This window comes from Silurus aristotelis (genome assembly GCF_946808225.1).
Source record: "Silurus aristotelis genome assembly, chromosome: 4".
NCBI classification, from domain to species: Eukaryota; Metazoa; Chordata; class Actinopteri; order Siluriformes; family Siluridae; genus Silurus; species Silurus aristotelis.
The window spans coordinates 23642008-23668580 of record NC_139577.1 but is presented as its reverse complement, the minus strand read 5'-3'; the positions used below and the strand labels follow the sequence as shown (position 1 = coordinate 23668580).

Below are 26573 nucleotides of genomic sequence, written 5' to 3'. Positions count from 1 at the left end.
TAATGACAGAATCAGCATGGAGACAAGGCCAGAAGGCCAGAATCACATCAAAAGCACATTGTAAAACAAAACCATATGTCTTATACTCCAAACAGTGCTTGCAACAGCACTGAATGACATGAGGGATAATCAGCGACAATAATATTGCCATATAAACAAAAACATCTTCTCAGATGGACAGTAAAGCACTTTTTTATATCATAGAAGACAATAAATAGAGATTAATTTCCAAAGGTCTGGTGAATATAAATGAAAGTTGTCTTTAGTTTGTCACCGATTTCTAATTTGTCATTATTTTCTACTAAAAGGTCTACTAAAAGAATTAAGCTTATAGTCAACTACAAAGATATAACTTTAGGAAGATCAGAACATTTTGCAAATACAAAATGCTGACTCATGTAATAAGCCTTTCCATATTTTACTGGTTCTATACAAGTGCTTATATCAAGCTGAAGCCAAACTAATGAGTAACTAATAAAACTTTTATGGAGTCAGTTCATTCTGACTTATGAAGAGTGCATGGGTATAGATTCCCGAACAACATTAATAAAATAGTTTTTTTATATAAAACTTCCACACTGATGTTGCAATAATTTCAGTCCTCTCTTTCAAAAGCGACATTGTCTAATGTGATATCTTTACAACTGTTTTCCTGCCAAAATTTCTTGCAAAAACTTCTGTATTATTACCAAATATCAAGGGAGCACCAAGCAGAATTTGAAATATAATATAGTATGTATAGTATTCTTACTTTATCCTTTTTGTTGTTAAGATCTTGGATCACTGGATCACTCAGTTTCTTTTACAATTAGATCATAGTTACTGAATACAATAAAGCACGGTTTTGTCAAAGTAGCTAAAAAAAATTGCAAATAACTGCAATATTTTTGACTCACTAGATGCTTCAGTTATAATTCTACCTACTACTTAATGTATATCCTAAACAATTCTACCACAAGTAATAGAAGCAAAAAGAATAACAACCGAATGAGAACAGCTGATCACGAGTCAAAACAGCAGTACGTACCAGTTGAAAGGTAGTCAGTTGGAACGAAAGTAACCTGCCATTGACAATTCTCCTGGCATCTTTCCTATATGCCTAGAAAATTCTATTCAACAGTCAATAGTTTTATTGAGAAATATAACTGTAACTTTCTTTCTCTCTTTCCATCATCACATCATCCCAGCCCTCTAAGCCCACACAGAGAAGGGACTGAGTGTCATGTGATTCATCCAGCAGAAAGGGTTCATTGTGTCTGACTATGCTCTATCCACCATGCTGTACACCCTCCTTTGCAACTCTTCTTCGTCATGTGACCCCTCTGGAAACCAAAACAAAGAAAGGAGTGGCATCATCTGCAAGGCTTTCTCTCGACTGTTTACACATCTGGCTTCCAATGTGCATACAACTGTCTCCTCCAGGCCTCTCCAAGCCTTGAAAAAACTCAAGTGTCTTCTTGTCAGTCCCAAACCCAGGCTCTTCTGTTACCATAGGGACCCATCAGCCTCTAGAAGGACTGGGCAAGGGGCTGCTTTTGAAATGCTTCTAGTATGAATGCTAATCATGAGTAGAAAAGGATAGTAGATTGTATCTTAAGAGGGTATTGTGAATGCCTCATTAAAAATACATTAAAATTCAAAGTGTACCATCCAGCTGACTGATTTTGACCGATTTCCAGAAAAAGAATTTAAGTGTGTTGCTCATTGCTGACCTAAATATGATGGCTGTAATCAAATAATAGTTTAATCATAGTTATTGGAATCAAAGACTGATATTTCAGAGGAATGTCTTTAAAGGCGAAATGTGCAAGTGGGTACAGACAAGATGCTACATGCTACTTACAGCAAACAGGGGTCATGATTGACAAGACAATGCAGCAATCCTAGTAAGTCTTTATCCCAGTGGAGATTGCTGAACTTCTCCACTACTGCTTTACAGAAGGTCTCAAAGTGCAGGCTTGTTAAAGAAAGGATGTACTTTCCTAGAAAAAGGAGAACAGAAAAATTAGTCATATACACAACAAAAGTTACAAAGGAGTCATTTAATCTTTAAAGTCATATTTTAAATATGATGATAGATAGATAGATAGATAGATAGATAGATAGATAGATAGATAGATAGATTGATAGATAGATAGATAGATAGATAGATAGATAGATAGATAGATAGATAGATAGATAGATAGATAGATAGATAGAGGAAAATAATTTGAAAATTAGATAATATGCAGTAATTCCAATTACCTACATTAATTCCCATTTTGTAATGTAATTATACTATAATTAATGGTATAATTACAGCTTAATTAAATAGATGCTTAATCAGCATACTGTGCTTGAGAAAAACCAATTTTCCTTTAAAGCAATAAAAAGGATATTATGCCCAAGCATCTAATGCCCTAATCTAATTTCCACAGCAATGCACAAGAGAGCACTCTGTCCTGAAATATTAGGTCTGTTATCAAACAAGAACATTCTCAGCATTTGTATGCAGAAACCGCTGACTTAATCAAAATAGCATAATTCAATTACCCATTACAAGCTCCTCTGCTCCTTTTTCCAGATAACAGTCAAAGGCAAACTCCTCTCTGATAAGACCAATGACCTGCTGCAGGATGAGCTGTCTTTGTTGTATAGTGCTCAATACCCTGGTTTGTTGGGGAGGATCAGTGATATTCAGGTGAGCGCTATAATTTGGAATGCTGCTTTTGCTGTTTTTGTGGTAGGAGGATGTGAAATGGTGATCAGATTCTCCATTCTTGGTATTTTGTTTTACATTATTCTCTGTGGTTGGGGTTCCTGAGTCAGTCTCTGAATCTGCCCTCAATGGAAGGTTAAGATCTAGGCCAGGGATTGGCTGAGAAACAGCTATGTGAATAGGAAGCAGTGTCAAACGGCCACTCTGAGGGTCATGTTGCAGGAGGAAATTGTTGTAAACGCCAGTAGAGCATGAGCTGTTAGGATAGGCTGGTGAAGACTGGCTATTCGAGTCTGGACAGGTTATTTGGAGGTTGGTTTGAGGTGAAGAGGTAAGACCAGTTGTGCTACTGGACAAGGATGAGCACTGGTCTTCCTCTTGCTCTTCCTGCATCCAGTTTTCTTTCATTTGTGGTGTTTCTGCAGTCAGGTCCTCATTTCCTATTTCAGTTTCACTAGGTTTTTTAAACACAGTGAACAGAACAGAATTAAATTTTAAGAGCGCTTATCAAGTTGATAGTAGGATTGACTTAGGAATAGAATCAATTAGTTTCAAATCACTAAATGAAGCTTATTCATTTCTTTCACAACAGACAGTAATAAACAATGCACCTGCCGATCCTTAGCTGAGGGATAGAGATTTCGTCTTCCTTGACATTCTCTTGAGCCACTACAATAGGAGTAAAGTGGGTTGCTAAAGAAGTGAAAGCCTCAGGCAGCCTTGCTGTCATAGAGAGAGAGTTGCTCTGGGGAAGTGGACCAGATACAGGGGCCAACGTGACATCATGCCCCACAGGGATGAAACCTGTACACACCAACACAAAAAATAGCACACAAACATTTAAACAAACAAAATAATTGTTTATGTTTAAAATAAAGTAAAACACTAATGTTAAAATGATGTATTAAACATTAAATTTTAACAATTATACATTTATCTATTACATATAATTTCGAAGATCAACATTCTTGCAGGGTTCCAACCCTAATTTACTAAAACTTGATCAAAGTAATTTGGGTCGTCCGAAGCATTAGGATGTTTTTAAGATTACAGGTAGCAACTACGCATAGCAAAAAGGATTTAAAACTCCAAGAATGGGATTAGCCACTCTTCATCTACTAATGCAGAATGTAATGAGCTGTAATTAGTAAAAAAAAGATTTAAAAAAATGTACCAGTTTTCCTCTCAGGTGTAGCTGAGTGTTTAAATGAGCCCACATCATGGAAATGTTCTTCTTCTTCCTCATTAGTCCTATTTGATGCCTTAAATTATATAAAATTGAAATAACAGTTTTACACTTTGATTAGGGAAAAAATAAGAACATTTCTCCCAAAATGAAAATATTTTCTATTGTACTATACTTTACATTTCGATAACAATATATATTTGATAATACTGTGCTAACATTAAATGGTACACACCAAGAGGCCACTTCAATATTTTCTACATTCAAACAAGTAAGTAATAACATGAAAGCTACTAGTTTATATAGTTTCTAGTTGTACGACAGCTTTATAAGGAAATCCTGTAAGATTTAATATTTCCTTGGATCTGTTTTCGCACAGTATCTCAATAACCCCATATGCTAACGTATACCTTATGAAGTCTATTGATTAGCCGTGTCCACACAGTCTCAGCATCAGTCCCCTGATAAGACAGGTAATCACGGCATCTCTGAAGTAGTGTGAAAGAAATTTGCTTATTCATGTGTCTCTAATTGTACATTAGGGTTCATCAGTAAGATATGTGGACATAATTATATAAAACCCCTACAATGTAACACTGAGGTTTATATATGAACATATGAACAAAAATATACCCAACACATGCAATTAACGTAGCTCTGCTTTTATTGCTTATCTGTTTATTACCTTTTTTGCCATAACAATAGATGGCCTTTCAATAGGAGTTTTTTTGGCCATCTCAAGCAGGAGCCTTTTGAGTTTTCTTGGCATAGCTAACTTTTGATTAGGGGACAAATGAAATTTAGCTACAGCCCACAAAATTGCTGCCACTCCATATATGCAGGCCTAAAAAGGAAGAAAAACACAGTTTTATTGCAAAGTCAAGTATTTAAATGTCTACACAAAGCATAAGCTGATAATTCACTAAAAAAAATAGGGTTACCAGTGAGTGGCTCACCTTTTCTGTTAAAATACCATGTTCCTGGAATTCAGGCGCTACATAAAAGGCATCGCTGGATCCTACAAATAATGACAAAAAAGTCGGTCTGTAGCAATAAACATGTGACTTGAAAATATACACTCTGTACTAGTACTGAATTGTGGTATTAAATTGGGGGGAATGGTATTGTATGTTCTGGAATGGTAATGTATAGTATAGCACATTATGGTATGGTATGATATAGTATGGTATTGCATCAGGTGTTTAAATGGGGTAGGCAATTCGAAGAGTAGTTCAAGGAGAGAAATAGTTCCAATGTTGTCATAATTCATCTGCTTTAACACTAGAGGTCTAAACTTGAGTAAGTTCAACTAATACACACAAATCTATTTTAAACAATGCTGTTCCATTAAAGATGCTGATTTCAACCCTGCAAGTTATTTGAATGTGGTTGGCGACTGTCATGTTGATCATCTTCAACATTTCTTATCTTTTTGCTGGATATTACACAATCATGGAAAGCAATTATCATTAACACGAGCATCTACCCATAACAAGCATTATAACAAGAAACTGTAACAGTTGTCATTGTCAGTCACAGGTATCTTTTTTCTGCAAATGCAACACATTCTATGGTGCTGATTAAGTTACAGAATGTGCATGTTTTCCCCCATAGTTTAGTGATGTTTTAAAAACCCCTCTTTCAATGGGCATGCTTGTAATTTTGATGAGCTTTGTGCTATGTGAATGATGCACTAATTTGATGTTGTGCTACTATGAAAACACATCATATTGAAGTGCTGGTTGGCTGATCCTGTCCATCTTTGATACATTATTAATGATTACATTTTATTAATTTTTTTATTAAAAACTGCTAATTGCAAATGTAAATAAAGGTTATTGTGATTAAATTATAATTGCATTCGAATTTCAATGAGATTTTTAAAGTTTTTCCTCCATGGATTTGCATGTTCAGTGTGTTGTGCACAGCAGTACCTGTGTTTTTTGGCATTAGGAACAGCAGCTCTCCATCACAGCTGACATAAACAGAGTCCAGGCACAGGTAAGCTTTTAAAACAAAGGCCAAAAGCATTTCACTCAAAATCATAAAGCGCTGTTCAGGTGTTCTAGTACAGTTCTGCTAGAGATCCCAAGAAAATTGCCATAGTATAAATTGGTGCTGTGAGAATGTACCTTAAAACTTAATAAACTTGACTGTGGAGAAAACAAAAGAAATGGAGGAAACACACATTGACATGTGGAGAACCAGCACCACTCTCTGTAAAGATTCTGCTATGTTTTTCCCATATTCACGTGAGTTACCCCAGTTTCTCTGATTTTCTTCCACTCTCCAAAACCATACCAGCATGCAGAATGACAAAGATCAATTGCCACAAAGTATAAATATGTGTGACTGTGATGTTCTGTGATGAACCATCCAGGGTGTAGACTGCGTCGACTGCGTCACTGTTCCTGCCGTAGGATCTAATTTCACCATTGTGCTACCTAGGATTACTGCTAAATATTACATTGGTGGGCTTTTAATTTTAGGAGCATTGTTCTTCTGTATAGGACTGACCTGGGAAATCAGTGTAGGATTGCAGTGTGGTCAGGCAGGTGTAACACAAGGCCCACAACTCATTCACAGACAATGGCCATGTACAGTGTGACAGCAGCTCCCGCAAAGAGACCCACTGCGAATGGAAGCCAAAAGAGCATTTATCTGAATGTGCAATAATAAAACGCTTAGCACTTCATCTAACAAACTGCAAAGGAGAGGAAAGATTAATCTCTTTATAATTCACAAAAGCTGAATCTACATCTTACCTCATCCTGAGATTCCTCATTGAGGCACAGCATGCTTTTGGTCATATGATTAGAAGAGCGCAGGTTGCTATTCTTTATCCCCTCATCTATATGTGTGAAGAGCACAGGGGTTTCCTCCCTTACAACTTCACTTTGATCTGTGTATTCTGGATCTACATTGGTGGTGACACGAGTCGGGGTGTCATTACTTATTCTGTTTACAGATTCTACTGAGTGGCTGAGAACCTCATCTGTTCCATCGGAATCTTCATCCAGTGCAGACTTCTTGCTTGTTTCCTTCAGCATATGGTCTTCCCATTGCATCATAATATTCTCATCTCCCCCAATCTCTGACAAGTCTGCTACCATCATGCTTAGGTTTGTGTGTGATGGAGAGGAAAACACAGGGGGGTTGTTGGAGTCAGGAATGGAGCAGGAGCGGTTTAGGGCACTCCGTGATCTTCTCCACCTCACCTCTTGATTCATTTTAAGAACGGTGGAGCTATTCTGAGACGGGTAAAAGGAGTTTACATCTCGGAGTGGCATTGGACCTCCGTGATATCCATCCACACTCCCGGAGCGGAATGAACCATTGCAGACTCTTCTCCTAGGTTTAACTAGATGCTCCTCGTCTTCATGAGAATCTGAAGAATAATGTCTGGCCATGCGCTGGTCATATGTATGATTCTCAACTGAGCTTGACCGTGAGCTTTTATATTCCATTAAGTGATGATATGATTTGTCCCATTCATCTATGAACAAAATTTTAAATCAGAGTTAAGACAATAGAACTAGTAGAAACTTTACAATCTGAAAGGAGATGATGATAAAACCTTGGAAAGGTGCCACCGATTCTATGGATAGCACTCTTCTTCCGATGGCAGAGAGCTTTCGGCACACCGCTGTGGATATTGTGTCTCTGAGTTTGGTGTCTGCTAGAGACAGAATGACCTGCGAAGAGAAAGAAGTTAACACTAAGATGAACTGCATATTGGTGTGTACCATATGAAGTGCATCAATAAAGCAAGCTAAAAAAAAAAACACCAAGAGATCTGTTTGAAAATGAGTTTAGATCCATATACACATGCTAGAGACTTTTAGGTATGCAAATTCTCAGGGTTCTCATCAAACAGGGGTAACATGTAGAAACAAGATTTGCTATTTGTTGTGAATATTGGCTTGCTGTTATTTTTCTATACATGGTTTCTCTGAGGTTAAACAAGTATAATGCAGGACTTTTCAATAACCAGGTTGAACACACTGATTTTATCCCAATTTGCCCCTCATCCTCTGTACACTGCTCTCTTTTTCCACTCCACTTTCTTTATATGGCTAATGTTTCCGGTTCTCATTACCCCGTTGTCATGGTAGTTATTTATTCAGATCCGGTGTTCGCTAGTTTATTTACTTACGCCTGTCTGGCTTGACCATTTAAAAGCTTTTGTGTTTCCACTGTGGCTTTCTGTTCTGTTTCTCTTGTGTCCTTTCTGGTTTTTATGCCCCTCTGTATCTTGCACATGTTTTTCCACAACATCTTTTAAAAAGAGGAATTCTGCCTTTTCTTTGCCTTTCATTGCTTCGTGGATAATAGCATGTTAAATATAATTCTTTTCTAGAGGCTTTGTTCTTGTTTCAAAGAGTTCTGCATAGACAGAATCTTACCATATGGTAAACTCAGGGTAACAATCACACATCAGTGAGACAGAAGACAGAAAGCATCACAATTAAGAGTTAAAGTGGTTTATTTGAGCTGGAACTTGATGCTGAGGTCATATGAAAAGCAAAGCTGTCTTTCAGCACGTCATTAAAAGGAAAATTCTCTGTTCTCAGCAAAGCTCTCGCAATTAAAAGCACTATAGCTGAAGCATCAGCAATGCGCTTGAAAACTTGCTTTTTTTCTTTCTTTTGCATTTCTTTAGGGTTATTCTCATGTTAACACTCATAGTTCAGCTTAAACCAGCACATAGACCAGCTTCACTAATACAAAGTCACAATGTGAAGTCTACACCAGGCCATACTTTGAAAGTAGTCCATTAAAGCTAGTGTTATTATACAGTCATGAGAAAAATATCATGAGAGCAACATTTTGTCATGGACCCTTGGGTTGGATGAATTGCATTACTCTCTCCTGTCAATCATAGAAATACTAGGCGTTTGTGGGCATTGTGTAAGCACCAATATGAGAAAGATATCAAATACTGCTTTACTCTGTGTGTTGTAGAAGGAACTAAAAAAAGATTAGGTCAGCTTCAAGTTTCTCAGAGGAAGCATGTGTTTGCCTTGCTGGCTAGTATCTGTAGCATAATAGGGGAGAGATAGTGTAGGTAGTGAGTAGGAATGAAGTGTGAAGTGTTTGGACTTGTGTGTGTGCGTGTCTGTGTGTGTGTGTGTGTGTGTGTGTGTGTGTGTGTGTGTGTGTGTGTGTGTGTGTGTGTGTGTGTAGAAGGGGGTGGAGGGCGAGGGATATGATAGAGGTTATTAGACAGTTTTTATAATTAAATATGTTCCTCTAAAGCACATTTCATAGCCATTCTTCTCCTACTCAGTGAGCTATCTGTAATGTCAGGGTGGGGGAGGTAGAAGAGGGCCAGCATAACATTTTCTATCCACAAAGGATCCTAGTCTAAAAAGGTCTTTGAACAGAAACAAAGGAAAAGTTAAACTGAAAAAAGGTGTTTACAGTGGATGCTGCACTGTATCTATCTAGATGTGGATCTAAGTGGAAAATAATAGTTGTGAAAGTATGTTAAAACTACGTTGTTTGGTGCAACTATTTATATTGTAGTATATCATAGCATATTCACAAAGTCTGTATTAAGCTATACTCATAACAATTATTTAACTGGAATCAGCATTATACCAAATGTATTTCTTTGTAAGTTAGTAGCAAATAATTTATTTCCAATAGTCAAGTCAAGTCAAGTTTATTTCTATAGCGCTTTTTACAACAGACATTGTCTCAAAGCAGCTAATACCATTGCCAATACCATAACAAAATATTTAAAAGAATTAATAGAAAAATAAAATGTCAAATGTGTATACTGCAAAGTGTTCACACCTTTGGAGAAGGCCTGTCTCCTGGCTTTTCCTCTTGCATTTGTTCAAGCAACCTAAGAGTATCAACCCCGAACTCTGCTTCGGTCTCAGGTTCTCCATCATAGCCCAGAGCAGCTAAAAGTGTGGAGCCAAGCGAGAACACATGACCCTAAAGCAGGGGAAAAGTTAAAGAATGTAAAGATGCCAGCAAAAAATAAGACATTGTACAGATCCCTTTGTCTAAGTGGTGTTAATGGTTATAGAAGTGACATACACCGATCAGGTAGAACATCTGCTTGACCACCTGCTTAATATTGTGTTGGTCCCCATTTTGCTGACAAAACACTCAACATCCGTCGAGCATTAAAAGCATTAACTTCTTCAGCAATTTGAGCTACAGGAGCTTGTCTGTTGGATAGGGCTAACCGTCGCTCCCCACGTTCATCAGTGAACCTTGGCTGCCAATGACCCTGTTGCCGGTTCACCACTGTTCCTTCCTTGGACCACTTTTAATAGATACTGAGTACTGCAGACCAGAAGCAGCCCACAAGAGCTGCAGTTTTAGAGATGCTCTGACCCAGCCGTCTAGCCAACAATTTTTTCTTACAGGTGCCATGATGAAGAAATAATCAGTGTTATTCACTTTACCGATCATAATGTTATAATGTAATAATGTTATGCCTGATCGGTGTATAGAGTTATAGTAATAGCAGTGACAAGTAATAATAATTATAGAGCAACTGAGTTCTTACAGTTACCTGCAAGTCAGTTTCCTCTATCAAGATATATTGAATTTTTTTTTTTGTCCAATTACTCTAATAATAACTGTTCAGATATTAGTGTCAATATGATATTAAAAGTGTGAAACTTAGTCATGCCTGGATGAAACTAGACCTCCCACACAAGATTCTGTTTTGGTTATGTAATCCTGCTATTCCTAAAGCCATTTAGTATTGAGCACAGACAAATACAGATGAAAGTGAACAGTGTCATCCATTTTCCTGCCTGCAGCCAGTCCAGGAAATATCCATCATCTGTGGCAGGTCATGCACTCTCTCATTTAGGCTAACAAATGAGTCCTTATCTACACCCTTTGCTTGACCAGAACATTATACACGATCGCCTGTATCCGTGTCAGGGGGACCAGTCTTTTCCAGGAATTTTGTTGTGTGAAAAGATTCATTTATGCTCTAAATAAAATAGATATTTGAATGCTGTATTAAAGACCGCTGACTTCCTCTGTAATGTCTGTTTACAATCCATAACAAACATAACAAATGAGTTTCTACAGTGGGGTGCATCAGTCTGTAATAATCAATTGTAACAATTATCATCACAAATGGACAAATGCACAATCTTTTTTTCTATAATTTTTTCCTTTATGGTTTAATAACAGTGTGCACTGTCCACAAGTTTGTGTAAAGCCTGATGATCCATGTTAGATCATCAACATGACATTTGAACATGTGCTTCAACAGAAGGCATAGGATTCGTAGAAAATCTGACATTCTCTACAAAAGTAAATATGGTCACTCATTTGATTACATTTAAATAGTGAGCCAGAAATTGTGCTACATCTTGAATCCTGAAGCAATATGTTTCAAATTACTTTCAGAATTTTCTGTTTATTTCTAAACATAAACCAACTTTTGGAACCCATTGTAAATATGTGATAAAAAAAATGTGTCTTGTATGTAGTTCTTGTTTTTTTGTTACACTAATAAGTTGCTCCATTTTACCTTTGGTTGCATACCACATACCACCATCCATATTCAAACACCAAATAAAGGAATTTCTTTTATTATGTTGTCATGATTCTGTGGTTGTACACGAGTGCAAACCCAGTAATAATTCACCTCAATTGTGTTCCCAGTCTTGTCAAACTCTGGTGGTACAAAGGTGCCTTCAGGGTCATCTGGTGAAAAATGGTGAGAAAAAGAAAATAATTACTGCAATTTCAAATACGGTAATCCCCCGTTTATAAAATAAAAACCATGATAAACAGATGCCAACCCAAAAATGCTATTTTATGTATACAGTACTGTATAAAAATCTTACTTCATTTTATAAATAATAATTATATATTTTTTAATAAATGTCATTAGTTTTACATAAAACTACATAAAAAACAATTCCCTATACGTTTTTTTTTGGTCTATTGTGCTATCTGCGAGAGACCACGAAAATCAGGTTAACAAATTAGTTATGTGGCAAATGTAATTCCATGATAAAACGGGTGCACAAGATTCGAACCGCAGTAAAGCAGAGGATTACAGTAATGCCAAAAGCTCAAAATCAAAAATTGCTGTTAAACTTCTGCTTTACAGAATCATCCATTTTTGTTAAAACAATTTTATTCACACACACACACACACACACACACACACACACACACACACACACACACACACACACACACACACAGACACACACACACACACACATATAGACTTTTCAAGAAAAGCTGGACATTGTGATGAATGGACAACCAAAACAGTTGAAAATATTTGTTAAGCTTTTTCATGAACTCTTTTTATTTTTGCGTTTTCTTTCATGTAGAATTTGCACAAACACAAAAAACAATTCGCCTTAATTTTTAATCCTCAATGAATGCACAGAAAAAATGCACAAAAATGCATTAAAACCACACAGCCAATTTATGAGGTTAATATTGATGCTTCTGCTACACATGATTTGTGAAATGAGACTTGTAATGACTGAAGGCCTGGGTGTATACAGTATACACCAGGGGTCACCAGCCTTTTTGAAACTGAGAGCTACTTCTTGAGTACCGATTAATGTGAAGGCCTACCAGTTTGATACACACTTCTGAAATAACAAATTTGCTCAATTTACCTTTTATTATATGTTATTATTAATATCTATATCTAGTCATCTATATTTAAATATTGTCATTTTTTAATTCACATCAATGCAAGTGTTATTTAAAAAAGAATAGCAACAAAAAAATTAGATGCAGCTCACTGGTAAGTGGCGCTATGTTGAGCTATTTTTAAAAAAAAGCTGTTGGTGACCCCTGATATACACTATATGGAAAAAGGTACTGGGCACCTGATTTTCCCAGCTTTATTTGGTGCTTTTCCAAACTGTTGGGAACAATTGTATAGGGCGTCTTTGGATGCAGTAGCATGAAAATGTCCCTTTACTTGAACTAGGAGACCCAAACCTGTTCCAGCATGGCAAAGCCCATGTGCACAAGGCTCCATGAAGGTTTCCTTTGCATGGTTTAAGTGGAAGATACAGATGATATAGAGCTCTGACCTCAACCCTACTCAACACATTTGGGATGAATTGGACTGCAGACTGCACCCCAGGCTTCATCACCTCACCTACATCAGTACTTGACTTAACTAATACACTTATGTCCCAATGAGCACAAATCTCCACAAGCACTAATCTAGTGGAACATCTTCCCATAAGAGTGGAGGGAACTTTAAGAGCAAACTGGGACCAAATGTGGAATGCAATGTTAAAAAAGCACATACTATGACCAGATGTCTGCAAACCTTTGGCAATATATTGTATATAAATGGTGCTTTCACAATACATTTATCAATTCAATTACTGTCTAATAACCTGGGTTTATAGGACCATATCAAACAGTACACCATTGCGAATTAGTTCATAGTAGTACAAAAAGGATAATATCGTTCAAGTGGTTGTCCAGAGCGCAAGCTGTTGTGGAGCTTGCCGCAGCATTGCTGCTTCTAAGTAGGCCAAAGATGCTGAGGATCCCCAGCCTCAGGAATATTCTGCAGAGCTGGGGGAGTTTTATAGGTCACATTCCTTTCTACTCTCTATTCTATGTGCACTGTATTACAAATTCCCAACTATAAGAGATAGAACAACTATGAAAGACAAAGCAAACTGCAGGAAGTCTTTATTGGCCACATCAAAAGAGCCTTGAAAGAGATACATATATTATTAATATAGTTAGTAATAATACAGCATGTTTGTAGGTGAATATCCTGTGTGATGTAGCAGAGTGGCTAAAAGAGAGACCCGTGCATGATGCAGAAACTAGTTACCCTACTGCAGGGGTCGCCAACTGGCAAACTTCGAATGGCAAATGGTGCCCGGCCGGACCGCAAAGCCTTTTCACATAATGCAATTAATATTTGCCAAACAATATTTTCTAATAAATCCACATTTATATCAGGCACATCAAGGTGGGCTCAGTATAGCTGTTTGGGTCTGAAGAGATCTGTGCTCATTCAGCCACAAGATTGAGGCACAGAAGTACCCGATGTAGGGTGAATATACCGATATGGGTTTTTCTCTGGCCGATGTCGATGTCCATATTTAGAAATCAGGGCAACCGATGGCCGATATATGATGCCTTTTTTGTTGGCCGATTTTCTTTTTTATCTTCTTCATGACGAAAAAAAATCTTAATGAATAAAACATGATACAGAAAATTGCTTAACTTAAACATTTATTGAACAACACTGGTTGAAGGCTCACTAACAATACAGTTCTGAATGTAATTCACATTCTCTCTCCAAACGTTATACATAAACCGGTCGGGTCGGGTTTAGGTTTTTTCGCACCGTTGGCTCTGGTCGGATGGCATCAGCAGTTTTTCGGTCGATTCTGAGGCGAAACTTGTCGTTGAGAAAAAGAATCCGATTGGCTATTTAGCTAAGCGAATGAGCACACGAAAAAAAAACCTGGAACACAATTGTTGTCATTCTTGCTTTTGTCTTTGTAACTTAGCAGACATGACTGAAAAATGGTACATCTGTTAGTAATGATCGCGGCAGCTATTAAACCTGCATGCTTTATATATTCACAGTTGTAGCTCTTCTGGTTTCCCTGTTTGTATGCCGAATACAGACTACTGCCACCTGCTGGTATCAGAGAGTTATGTTCTCACACGTGAGGGCAGAACATACAGGCGCGGTTTGGCGTGTCAGATGCAACTGCCATATATTCTGCACAATTTGCAGCACAATCTGCCGATGCCGATTAATAAAAAAATACATTTTAATAAAAAAACTACATTCGTAACTACATTCGTAGTTTTTCGGCCTCCAGAGGAGACCTGGGTTGCACTCAGCTCTCCAGTTCATGCTGGAACAGGCTTGGGGCTGAAGTTCGTGATAAAGTTTGAGGAAAAACCCAAATATAACTGGAAAAGTCACAATACTTTTGTTTATATAGTGTATTTTTATATTACTACTATTCATTATTCATATACTATTTATTATTACTATACAGTAATAATAAATAGAGAAGCCCAATTCATATTTGCATTATTAATAGTTACTCGTAATTTATACAGTACTGCAAAACTAATTTGAAGGAAACAGGGTGGAAATAAAAGTCAATGTCGTACTAAAAAAAAGATTTTAATGTGTTCATTTGCAAGTAGTTAAAGCCTCAAACATATAAATTGCTGTGCTTACATATATATATATATATATATATATATATATATATATATATATATATATATATATATATATATATATATATATATATATACAGTGAGGAAAATAAGTATTTGAACACCCTGCTATTTTGCAAGTTCTCCCACTTAGAAATCATGGCGGGGTCTAAAATTGTCATCGTAGGTGCATGTCCACTGTGAGAGACATAATCTAAAAAATCCAGAAATCACAATATATGATTTTTAAACTATTTATTTGTATGATACAGCTGCAAATAAGTATTTGAACACCTGTCTATCAGCTAGATTTCTGACCCTTATAGACCTGTTAGTCTGCCTTTAAAATGTCCACCTCCACTACATTTATTATCCTAAATTAGATGCACCTGTTTGAGGTCGTTAGCTGCATAAAGACACCTGTCCACCCCGTACAATCAGTAAGAATCCCACTACTAACATGGCCAAGACCAAAGAGCTGTCCAAAAACACTAGAGACAAAATTGTACACCTCCACAAGGCTGGAAAGGGCTATGGGGAAATTGCCAAGAAGCTTGGTGAAAAAAGATCCACTGTTGGAGCAATCATTAGAAAATGGAAGAAGCTAAACATGACTGTCAATCTCCCTCGGACTGGGGCTCCATGCAAGATCTCACCTCGTGGGGTCTCAATGATCCTAAGGAAGGTGAGAAATCAGCCCAGAACTACACGGGAGAAGCTGGTCAATGACCTGAAAAGAGCTGGGACCTCCGTTTCCAAGGTTACTGTTGGTAATACACTAAGACGTCATGGTTTAAAATCATGCATGGCACGGAAGGTTCCCCTGCTTAAACCAGCACATGTCCAGGCACGTCTTAAGTTTGCCAATGACCACTTGGATGATCCAGAGGAGTCATGGGAGAAAGTCATGTGGTCAGATGAGACCAAAATAGAACTTTTGGGTCATAATTTCACTAAACGTGTTTGGAGGAAGAAGATTGATGAGTGCCATCCCAAGAACACCATCCCTACAGTGAAGCATGGGGGTGGTAGCATCATGCTTTGGGGGTGTTTTTCTGCACATGGGACAGGGCAACTGCACTGTATTAAGGAGAGGATGACCGGGCCATGTATTGCGATATTTTGGGGAACAACCTCCTTCCCCTTAGTTAGAGCATTGAAGATGGGCCGAGGCTGGGTCTTCCAACATGACAATGACCCGAAGCACACAGCCAGGATAACCAAGGAGTGGCTCTGTAAGAAGCATATCAAGGTTCTGGCGTGGCCTAGCCAGTCTCCAGACCTAAACCCAATAGAGAATCTTTGGAGGGAGCTCAAACTCCGTGTTTCTCAGCGACAGGCCAGAAACCTGACTGATCGAGAGAAGATCTGTATGGAGGAGTGGGCCAAAATCCCTCCTGCAGTGTGTGCAAACCTGGTGAAAAACTACAGGAAACGTTTGACCTCTGTAATTGCAAACAAAGGCTACTGTACAAAATATTAACATTGACTTTCTCAGGTGTTCAAATACTTATTTGCAGCTGTATCATACAAATAAATTGTTAAAAAATCATACATTGTGATTTCTGGATTTTTTTTTTTTAGATTATGTCTCTCACAGTGGACATGCACCTACGATGACAATTTCAGACCCCTGCATGATTTCTAAGTGGGAGAACTTGCAAAATAGCAGGGTGTTCAAATACTTATTTTCCTCACTGTATATATATATACTGTGAAATCCAAACATGAACATATGTTCTCTGCATATATTGTTATATATCAGATTTCCATACTGTAGAGGCATTTTTATATATAAAGTAAACCATTACTGTTTGCTTTTTAAACATTTTACATTTAGGAAATATTTTTTTTTCTGGGAATTGTATTATAAATTTAAACAAATATTCGGTTCCAGTATGGATCGTCCAATATAAATGTGAATAACCTAATCATCTGCAGTATGACAGAGCAGTAAAACAATAGTATCACTGTGCAATGTAAGCAGTAATTCAGGGATATATTAGGATGTGAATCAGGAAGTCAGACATCTGTGGCCCCGCACACTGTTTGAGTGCTTTGTCCTTCAGCTACACAATTTCTTCATTCATGAGACATGTTTCCACAGAACCGTTTTAGCTTCTACCCATGGCCAATTTCAATTCCGGATTTTGTTACAGTAAGCATCATAGAAATTAAGTTAAACCAACAAGCGAATAAAAAAACATATTTTATATCAGATATTAAAAATCATATAGAAAGTATAATAGTCCTGATAATCCTGACCCTAGAGAACCAGATTTAGTTTTAATCCTAACCCCTGGGTTCTGACCTGCTTCCAGATCTTCCTGAAGACCCTGTTAAATAGCAATCTAACTTAGAAACTCAATCAACAAACCAAAACAGAATGATTAATATCTAACCGTTACTGTGCACTTTTAAAACTGCAAATTATGTCCATTTTTTTTTAGATCGTACAAACACTACAGAACAGCCTCCAGGCTTTGTAGAGTATAATTTGCAAGGGCAACAGTTTTAAAGAAGAAGACACCCCCTACATCCAGATCATCAAATCTAGGACCCTATACAACCAAACAAAATTGCAGACAGTGAAGCTGTCTGCAGGCGGCATGTTAAATACACACACATAGTGGTGAACGTAAAGAATACTGACCACTGAGCTGTTCCATGAAGCACACGTTGCCGTGGGCATTAAAGGCAAGCGTGTCTGGTGTAATGCAGAGAGTGTAAAAGAGTGGAGAGCAGGAAATGCTCTGCAGCGAGCGCACACACTCAGCACACACTGCCCACACCTCCTGCTCGGACAGGCAGCTGTCTCTCAGGCACAGGATATCTGCCAAAGACACGTTCTCCTGAGAAGAGAGAATTATGAAAGATTTAGGATGATAAAAGAGTTTGATTTTACATTCAGAACACACTGCCATTTACATTTAAAGAAACAGAATTTTTATAGACTTGACATTTGAGATGAAGCCTAACCACCACAAATACAAATTTGATTCTTAACTTATCATTAGAGTTTTGAGCCACCCAGTTTAACCACTTTTGACCTTCTCTGTTGACAATGTTTCTAAGACATTGTGCCTGCTCATCTCAAGCATTCAATGTGTATTTAATCACTTTAAAGCCAGTCTGGTTGCTGATTTTAGGATATAAATGGAATATCATTCAGCCTCCTGCCCTTAGTGATGAAGGTTCAGCAGGATTATTTCTAGACGTGAAAGACACCATTCAAGCCCAGAAGAGTCATGATGTCATCTGTAAATCTGACCTAGTTGTTAACTCATATACAGTCTATTCAGTATTCATTCCCTGTGACCTTTTCTTTTTGTTACCTTCATTTTCATTTTTTCCCTCAGAAAACACTTCATACTGAAAAAACAGTTTGTCACAGTTTTGCAAATTGCTGGATATAGAAAAAAAAACACTAATTCGATTTAGATAAGTATTTAAACCCTTAATTTATCAAACCACTATTTTCAAAGCTCTCTGTTGAGCAGCTTCAACTCCAGTCTCCATTTGTCTCTGGTCAAGGATTTGAACATATTTGCCTTAAAAGTACTTCTATGTAGCCTTGGCTGTGTGTTTCAGGTCTTCGTTCCTGCTGTTAGATGAACCCTCATCCCAATCTGAGGTCCTTAGGACCCTTGAGATGTCAGTACTCTGCCACCACCTGGCTTTACCAGGATGGAATTCACAGGAGGTCAGTGCTGCTTTGTTTTCTTCAGATATAGTCTTCTGCATTCAGGTCGGAATGTTCCATTTTGCTGTAATTAGAGCATACAATATTGTTGCTCATGGGCTGAGAATTCTTTTGGTGCCTTTTGGCAAACTGTAAGCAAAAAAGTAATGTGGCCTTCACTCAGAATAGCTTCCATCTGGGTACGTTACCAGTAATTGGTTGAGTGCTGCACAGCATGTTGTCCTTCAGGCAGGTTCTTCCATTTCAACACAGGATTTCTGGAGTACCATTAGAGTGACCTTTGGATTTTTACTCATCTCCTTGACTAAAACCCTTCTCTCTGATTGCTAAACACAAAGTCAGCGTGTTTTTTCCCCTCCCAATTTTGTCTCAGGCAGTTTCATTCGCTCCATGGCATGTTTTTGCACTGTTAGCTGTAGGGCTTTATATAGACAAGTGTATCTTTCCAAATCATGTCCAATTAACTGGACTTATCATAGGTGAACTTTAATCAAGCTAAACAAAAATCTGTTTATGGATCACTTTTGAAAATGGGAGGAAAATTAGCCGGTGTATGCAAATGTGATCTTTCACATTTGTATTCTTAATACATACAAAACTTTATAAAAAACCTGTGTATGCTTCACAGTTGAGGAACAGAAATATTTTAGAGCAAGTCTGTAATGTAACATAATGTAAACAATAAACGACTATCTTCTATAACACAAGGTATTTGTTGTGTGATATTTCTCTGAAAAAAAAAGAAAGAAAAATGCAAAGAAAAGCAGAACTAATTTCTCCGAAGTCTTGCTTCTGCTGACTCTCACTTCACAAACCTTAAACTGACTAGAAACTTTTGTTCTACATCTCCAGATCCCTAAATAGAGCTCTAGTTCCCCTTTCCCAATACGCAAGAAAATGTCTTGCTGTAATGATGTAATGCACTGTGAAAGAGCACAATGTCTTGTATCTACAGACATTCATTGTTCTGTTCAGTTTGACTGGAAACTACTATTCATTGCAAACCCGAGAAGACACAAGAGTTGTTTAGTGTGATTAAATTTAAAATTTCTGTTTAATCAACATTCTCCCTGATTAAGAAACATCATAGGTCTATTGAACGGAAAGCATCTTCAAGGTGAAAAACAGTCTCACGTGGTCAGCACTGGAAGGGAACAAACCAGACCCAGAAAAGCTGCAGTATAAAACACAGAGCAGGAAAGTGCTACAGCAAAAGTGCACCCCATAAATAGACAAACTCCTACGGGAGAAGTGCAGAGAAACATTCTCTCTCTCTCTCTCTCTCCCTCTCTCTCTCTCTCTCTCTCTCTCTCTCTCTCTCTCTCTCTCTCTCTCTCTCTCTCTCTCCACAAATCGGCCTAGATATGTTTTTGGCTTTTCATAATTATGTTCTGTACACTGATGTCAAAGCTGACATGGAATCTCTCCAACCATATCCATCATCCCACTAAGATTATACCTGAAGACAAAACTGCCAATTTGCTCCACTGCGAAAAAAAAGAAGAAAAATAGGTTGAATCATACACTCCGGGGCAAACAACACAAAACTGTGCTAAGCTCCAAAATGAATCACTGGTCAAAAAATAATCAATAAGAATTGTATTAAATAGTGTAGATCAGGGGTCACCAACATGGTGCCCGCGGACACCAGGTAGCCTGCAAGGACCACATGAGTAGCCTGTGGGCCTTTCCTAAAAATAGCTGTTTTCTACTTTGTTAATTATTATGAGAAATCATTAACATGATCAGTGTCTTCACATAGATGAATATCATTAATTATTAATAATAACATATAATAAAAGGTAAATTGAGAAAATGTGTTATTTCAGATCAAACTGAAAACCCTTCACATTAACCCAAGAAGTAGCTCTCAGTTTCCAAAAGGTTGGTGACCCCTGGTGTAGATCTCTCTATCAAGTATAGATCTTACCCTGCTCTATCAATCCTGGCTCCATTTATATGAGCTTGTTATCAATACTACTCTTAAAATAATCCTTTTTGGGAGATTTTGTACAGCCAGACATGTTTATGTTTTTTTAAACTCAATTAGATTTTATATTTGTATAGCACTTTTTTACAATGGACATTGTCTCAAAGCAGCTTTTCGCAGATAAAGCGTTAATAAGGTTATATGAAAGAATGTGTTTTGCCTATAAGTTTACAGTAGTCCCTTATAATTGTTTATCCCTGATGAGCAAGCCAGTGGTGACTATGGCAAATAAAAACTCCCTGAGATGGTATGAGGAAGAAACTTGCGAGGAACCAGACTCAAAAAGGAGGTTGTTTTTTTTTTTTACTTTTTAATCATGTTTATGATTGTACCCTCAATAAATTAAAAAAATGTGAATTTCCATGTTTACAGTTAACAGTAACAGTTAACTCCGGAAAAATTAATCAAGAAACAATGGGTCATGAGCTCTCCGTAGTGCAGCTGTTTCATTCTTTGTTGAATTTTATTAACCATTGATTTGTTTTTAAGACTAATAAATGGTCATATTTGTCTCTGCTTTAACTCTAGGAGCATTTATCAATCAGGATCTGGATATACTGACTAACGATGGATGTGATTGAAAGATGTTCCGCCATAATGTTATAATGTAAATTACTATTGCTTTTACGATCGATTTTTCATGTTTGATGTCTGAACATTTTCCTCAGACAGAATTTCTGTGCTTGAAACATCTGTTTGACCCAAACCTTCGAAAGAAATTAGACTGGAAATTAAACCTCGTCTACATTTTAGTAAATCACTGATTTTAGCTTGTTATACAAAATGAAGAGTACCCTACCTAAATGTGATCTACAAACCGCAACAAAGTTAAAATAACAGTGAATTATATATTTATTATTCTAGTTTAAATCACAGCATTGTTTATTGAACATCTTCCACTAATCCCCTAAAACCGCACCTCTCTAACACTGCACAAGTGACATTAATGAGGACAGCCTCACACCAAAAACTAAAATGTTTTAGTAAGCTGATAGGATTCTCGGTTCAACCCAAACACTGGTATCAGGGACACTAATCCATCACTGGAATGCTCTCCCAAATAAAATCCAAGTCATTTTCTACTACAGAGCTGATCATGTATGAGTCATAGTTAGAGATATGATATATTAACACCACAGAACAACCGAGACGCTTCTGCATCAGACGATAAACACCCTCTGCTCATGCTTCCTGATATAAATAGCAGACTGGTGCAGATCCACAACCCAAAAATGTCAATTATTTGCATGTTTATTTATTTAGATGTGCTTTCTTCAGTCCCAGTGCTAACAGTATTTATGTGCTATATATAAGCAATGCAAAAGGTCATTCAAATGGTACAAATTCAAGAATGCACGTCTTAAGCTCTACTATTTTTGTAGCCTGGGGATCAGTCTACCATTTCTCTCATTGATGTTTGCGCATTACACCGACTCGAAGTTAACACACTGGGTAATGCCATGTAGGAAATTAGAAGTAAATATAAGAAAATTTAGCCCACACAGTAATGTAATGTCAGTGCTTCAAGAATGAAATCATAGACTGTGCAAATGATCTAAGATATAATTAAGTGGTGACAGACATTTTGAAGTGTTGTCAAGTCTGTAATTCCTACAAAATAAAACATGGCTGAGTGGGAAAAAAAAAAGATCAACCTTAAAACTTCTTTCTTTAAATAAGAAATACTGTTTGGAAGGATTTGTATTGAATACCCCTCGCTTCCCCAAAAAAACAATCAGTGTTCTGGAGCTGATGTATTTATTTATTATTTATTTATTCATTTATTTGTTTGTTTATTTATTAACAGGAATCCTCACGTTAGAAAAAAAATCACATCATTCTTGTTTTTCAGTATGAATTATGATATGTATACTTCTGAATACGTCTTAACAAGAAATCATCGGGCTGAAAAAGATCAAGAATGAAATAAATAGTGTGGATATCTTCATATCTCTGAATCCTGGCTCCAGTCATAACCCTGCAATCAGGCCCTTGATGAGCTGCATCAGGTGTAGCTTTGCAGGAGTTTTGAAAAGTTTTGTACATCCAGACATGTGCTTAAAAAGATTTCTGTGGTTAGTTTTTACATCAAACTTTTTTTTTTCATTAAATTATTATCATGATTTTACTGTTATGTACAAGCAGACTGTAGAAATCAATGCCTCGGTTTCTACCTTCTCCATAGAAATGGTGGCACAGGAGGTCACAAAAGTGCATTCATGTAATTCTTGCTCTTTTTTCGACCAATGAAAACTTCATATTTGTTTTTTTGCCCATTATTTTTTCAGTACAGTTGCATTTTGTGGATGCTTAATGCTTCTATAAACTACTACTTCTAACTTAAAAACACTATTGAAGTTTCCTAGTAAACTTTAACCCACAATAACAAGCCATTAAACCATATCATTCTCAGACTGAACTGTTTTTTAAAATCAAATCCCATTAAAAAATAAACAACAACACAAGTCCATGTGAAACTGTTCACAGCATTAAGACAAGTATGGACCTGAACATTTCTCACCTCGTCTTCCAGCAGCGGGGGCAAAGACGCAACTTTCGCCTTGTCTTCCTCCTCCTCTGCCTCCTCCTCAGCCCGCAGAGCAGCTACACCTCCTTCAAACATCTCCATCTCCACTCGGCTTTCTGTTAGCACTTAAATCATGCTGGAGGCCAAAACGAGTGAAGGAAAGGTCAGCGCTAGTGCTGCGTGACTCCTCTCATTTTACTGATTTATTTATTTTATTTCTCTCTATCGAGCCCTCCGCCGTATGGAACGGAAGCAGGACACGGGTCCGCCACTGTAAAGCCTAGCTGGATTTTAATGCGCCCCCCCCAAAAAAAATACCCCAAAATAAGTGAGAGGAAGAACACAGAGCTGTGTGTCCAGACTCGCTGCGGCTGTTAATGAGCGCACGGCAACAGGGCAGTTTGCTAACTCTGCTGTCATGGCAACGACCGGCGCCGCGCGCCTCCACTCGGCCAGCGCACGCGGAAAGAGGGCTTGCCAGATTGATCGCAATAACACAAAAAACCCACAACACATCATTAACGAAGAGAGATCTAAGTTCAACAACTATGATCTAAAACACATCACTATCTTCCAGGTTTCCTTCTGAAAAAGACTAATCTATCTATCTATCTATCTATCTATCTATCTATCTATCTATCTATCTATCTATCTATCTATCTATCTATCTATCTATCTATCTATCTATCTATCTATCTATCTATCAACATTTTAATGTGCCAAGTTTTTAATCAAACACCAAAAACTGCATCATGCATTTTAATCGATTGGCAGTATTTTATAAAACGGTATTAATTGCATTTTATTGCTATGTACCTGTACTTTGCAACAACAATAAAGTTTTTTATCTATCTATCTATCTATCTATCTATCTATCTATCTATCTATCTATCTATCTATCTATCTATCTATCTATCTATCTATATATCTATCTATCTATCTATCTATCTATCTAAATTAAGCATAAGCACATCACTTATTATAAAGCATTCATAATAACTTCAGTGCAACATGTTTTGGCGAAAACTGTAACCAATTTTTAATGCATTGCATTACAATATTTTGTTACTTGATGTGGTTACAATTGAAAACAAATTTCACCAATAATAAGCAAACATCCACAATCCCTGGTCAAAAGTAATAAAATACCACAATTGCTAACAATATCAATAACAAATTTAACCCAATCTGGCAACCTCGTCTAGGCAAGCGCAAGCGCAGTACAACGTGAGCGAGACTGGCTTTGAAAATGCTCACAAATTATTGACGTTCTTCAGACATGACGCAGGCGAAACACGCGGCTGACGTCATGGACCCCAATCTATTGTGTATGCTGCCCATTAAAAAAAAAATCCATCCAAAACACATCCAAGAGTTAGTTCATGGGTTGGGTGCTGATTTGTTTTTGAAGCTGCAAAGTGGCACAAATGCACAGAAGAGCTGTAATTAAAATGAGATCAGGGGCAACATCGCCTACCACCAACATGACATTATTCCTGCACAGTTTCAGTGTACATAGTGTCTAAGGTTCGTCTGTGAGCGGAGAGGCGTCAGAGGTTTGGTAAAAAAAAAAAAAAATTCTCTTAAAATATAACTCCTCTCCAAATGGCATTTTTTGTCAAAGGCCAGGATTAACTTGTGTGGCCTTGTGTGTCAACATACTATTATCTAATGTTCAAAGACTGCAACATAACAAAGAGGACACCTATTTTTTAAGAAAAAAAATCTAAAGGCTGCTGTCATGTTTATCCAGTTAATAATAATGCTTCTATAATGGTAAACATACTGAAATAGTTGTGCCGCATATAGTGTCACTGCTATAGTGTTATCACAGTTCCAGAGTACCTGAATTTCTGTCTTTCTTCAGGGTTCTCTGTTTTCTTCCCACCTCCATAAAAATGTGCTGGTAGCAGTATTAGATATAATATGATGTATTTATCTCCAATTCATTTCAAGTTTTCCCAACGCTGGTGTTATCCTCTATGACCCGGTGCTAGTGCTAGTAGACATTTCAGTCTGGGAATCAACCCTGCCATCACCTTAATTTCATTTATTTTCTCCCGTTTATCCGTAATTCGGGTCGGGGGGGCAGCAGTCTAAGCAGGCCCCCGCCTTCGACTGCTGCCCAATCCTCACAGCAACGTCCCTTACGGTCCCTCCTGCAGGTGGTGAGCCCACGGGAAGGCGGCCCCACGTCATTCCGACGTCACGGACCTTGATATTTCCCTCGTAAGGGACCCCCGGAGCATAGAGGGTTAAGGGCCTTGCTCAAGGGCCCAAGAGTGGCAGCTTGGTGATACCGGGGGTTGAACCCCAGACCTTCCGATCGGCAACCCAGCGCCTTAACCGCTGGAGCCACCACTCCCCCTATCACCTTGAATTGGGTTAGTTAACTCTTTCTGCTTTAAACAAATAGTATCAGTAATGAAAATAGGGTCAGCTATGTGTTTCCATTGCAATTTGCCTCACAGGCAGCAGAGGACTCTAATAGTGACTCATTGCTCTTTAACAGAGCTTGAATATAGTGTGGATAAAGATATAAATAATGATTGTGTTCCTAGTTAGCATGGGAAAAAGGATGTTATGATACGTGTTAGTTATCTCATCCTGATATATTTTTTTAAATTAAAATTTGCCCTTACTAAATGATTTGGGATAATTCAGACATACTATTTGATGTAAACATGGCTCCTAGCAAATAAGGGCATGACAGGTATTGTAATGGGATCTCATTAACAGTCTGGTGCTGCTGGCTGACCTTGAGATGTATTTTTATGACACCCACAAGTGAATAATTGTGCGAATTATTGGTATGCAATAAATAAATAAAAAAATTATATTGAAACAGATATGATCAGATAACTGATCTCACACCTGGGGTCAAATATTCACAGAAAATCCAAATTTATTTTACAATGTAGGCAGACCTTTTCTGATGCAAAGACAAGTTTTTTTAAGCTTTGTAATTTTCTGACACTGACTCACATTGACTCACAGTTTTTCTATTAGTAAGCAGTGTCAAGTAGGTGACATGCTACAGGACACAAGGGGATTACGACAGGAAGCTGACAGAATGGTATAAGGACATGGTTGGTGCAGTGATTTTAGTGAGCTTGTCTTTCTCCCACATTCCCTTTGGGACTGTAGTATAGTGGGTCTCAATGTAGAACATGGCAAATGTCTTGCAGAATGATGACAGTCGGTCTAGAAGCATTTTAAGAATAGAGAGTCAGACAGGGGTCACTAATAAATATGAGAGCGAAGAAAAAGATAAAAGAA

The 26573-nt window shown here is 37.5% G+C and overlaps 1 protein-coding gene across 1 annotated transcript in view; it reads right to left on the bottom strand.

The window, feature by feature from the left end:
• kndc1 (kinase non-catalytic C-lobe domain containing 1) overlaps positions 1 to 23712 on the bottom strand; it is a 40771-nt gene extending 17059 nt beyond the window's left edge. Inside the window, exons 1-15 of the mRNA XM_083538281.1 lie at positions 23289 to 23712; positions 17728 to 17926; positions 11521 to 11579; positions 9687 to 9833; positions 7462 to 7579; positions 6650 to 7380; positions 6402 to 6516; positions 5819 to 5890; positions 4841 to 4902; positions 4570 to 4728; positions 4295 to 4372; positions 3873 to 3960; positions 3310 to 3502; positions 2533 to 3152; positions 1844 to 1982 (exon numbers count right to left, since the gene is read on the bottom strand). Coding sequence (XP_083394407.1) covers positions 1844 to 1982; positions 2533 to 3152; positions 3310 to 3502; positions 3873 to 3960; positions 4295 to 4372; positions 4570 to 4728; positions 4841 to 4902; positions 5819 to 5890; positions 6402 to 6516; positions 6650 to 7380; positions 7462 to 7579; positions 9687 to 9833; positions 11521 to 11579; positions 17728 to 17926; positions 23289 to 23396 — 2888 coding nt within the window. The 5' untranslated portion in view covers positions 23397 to 23712. The remainder of the gene's footprint in view (positions 1 to 1843; positions 1983 to 2532; positions 3153 to 3309; positions 3503 to 3872; positions 3961 to 4294; positions 4373 to 4569; positions 4729 to 4840; positions 4903 to 5818; positions 5891 to 6401; positions 6517 to 6649; positions 7381 to 7461; positions 7580 to 9686; positions 9834 to 11520; positions 11580 to 17727; positions 17927 to 23288) is intronic.
• Between the last annotated feature and the right edge of the window lie 2861 nt (positions 23713 to 26573).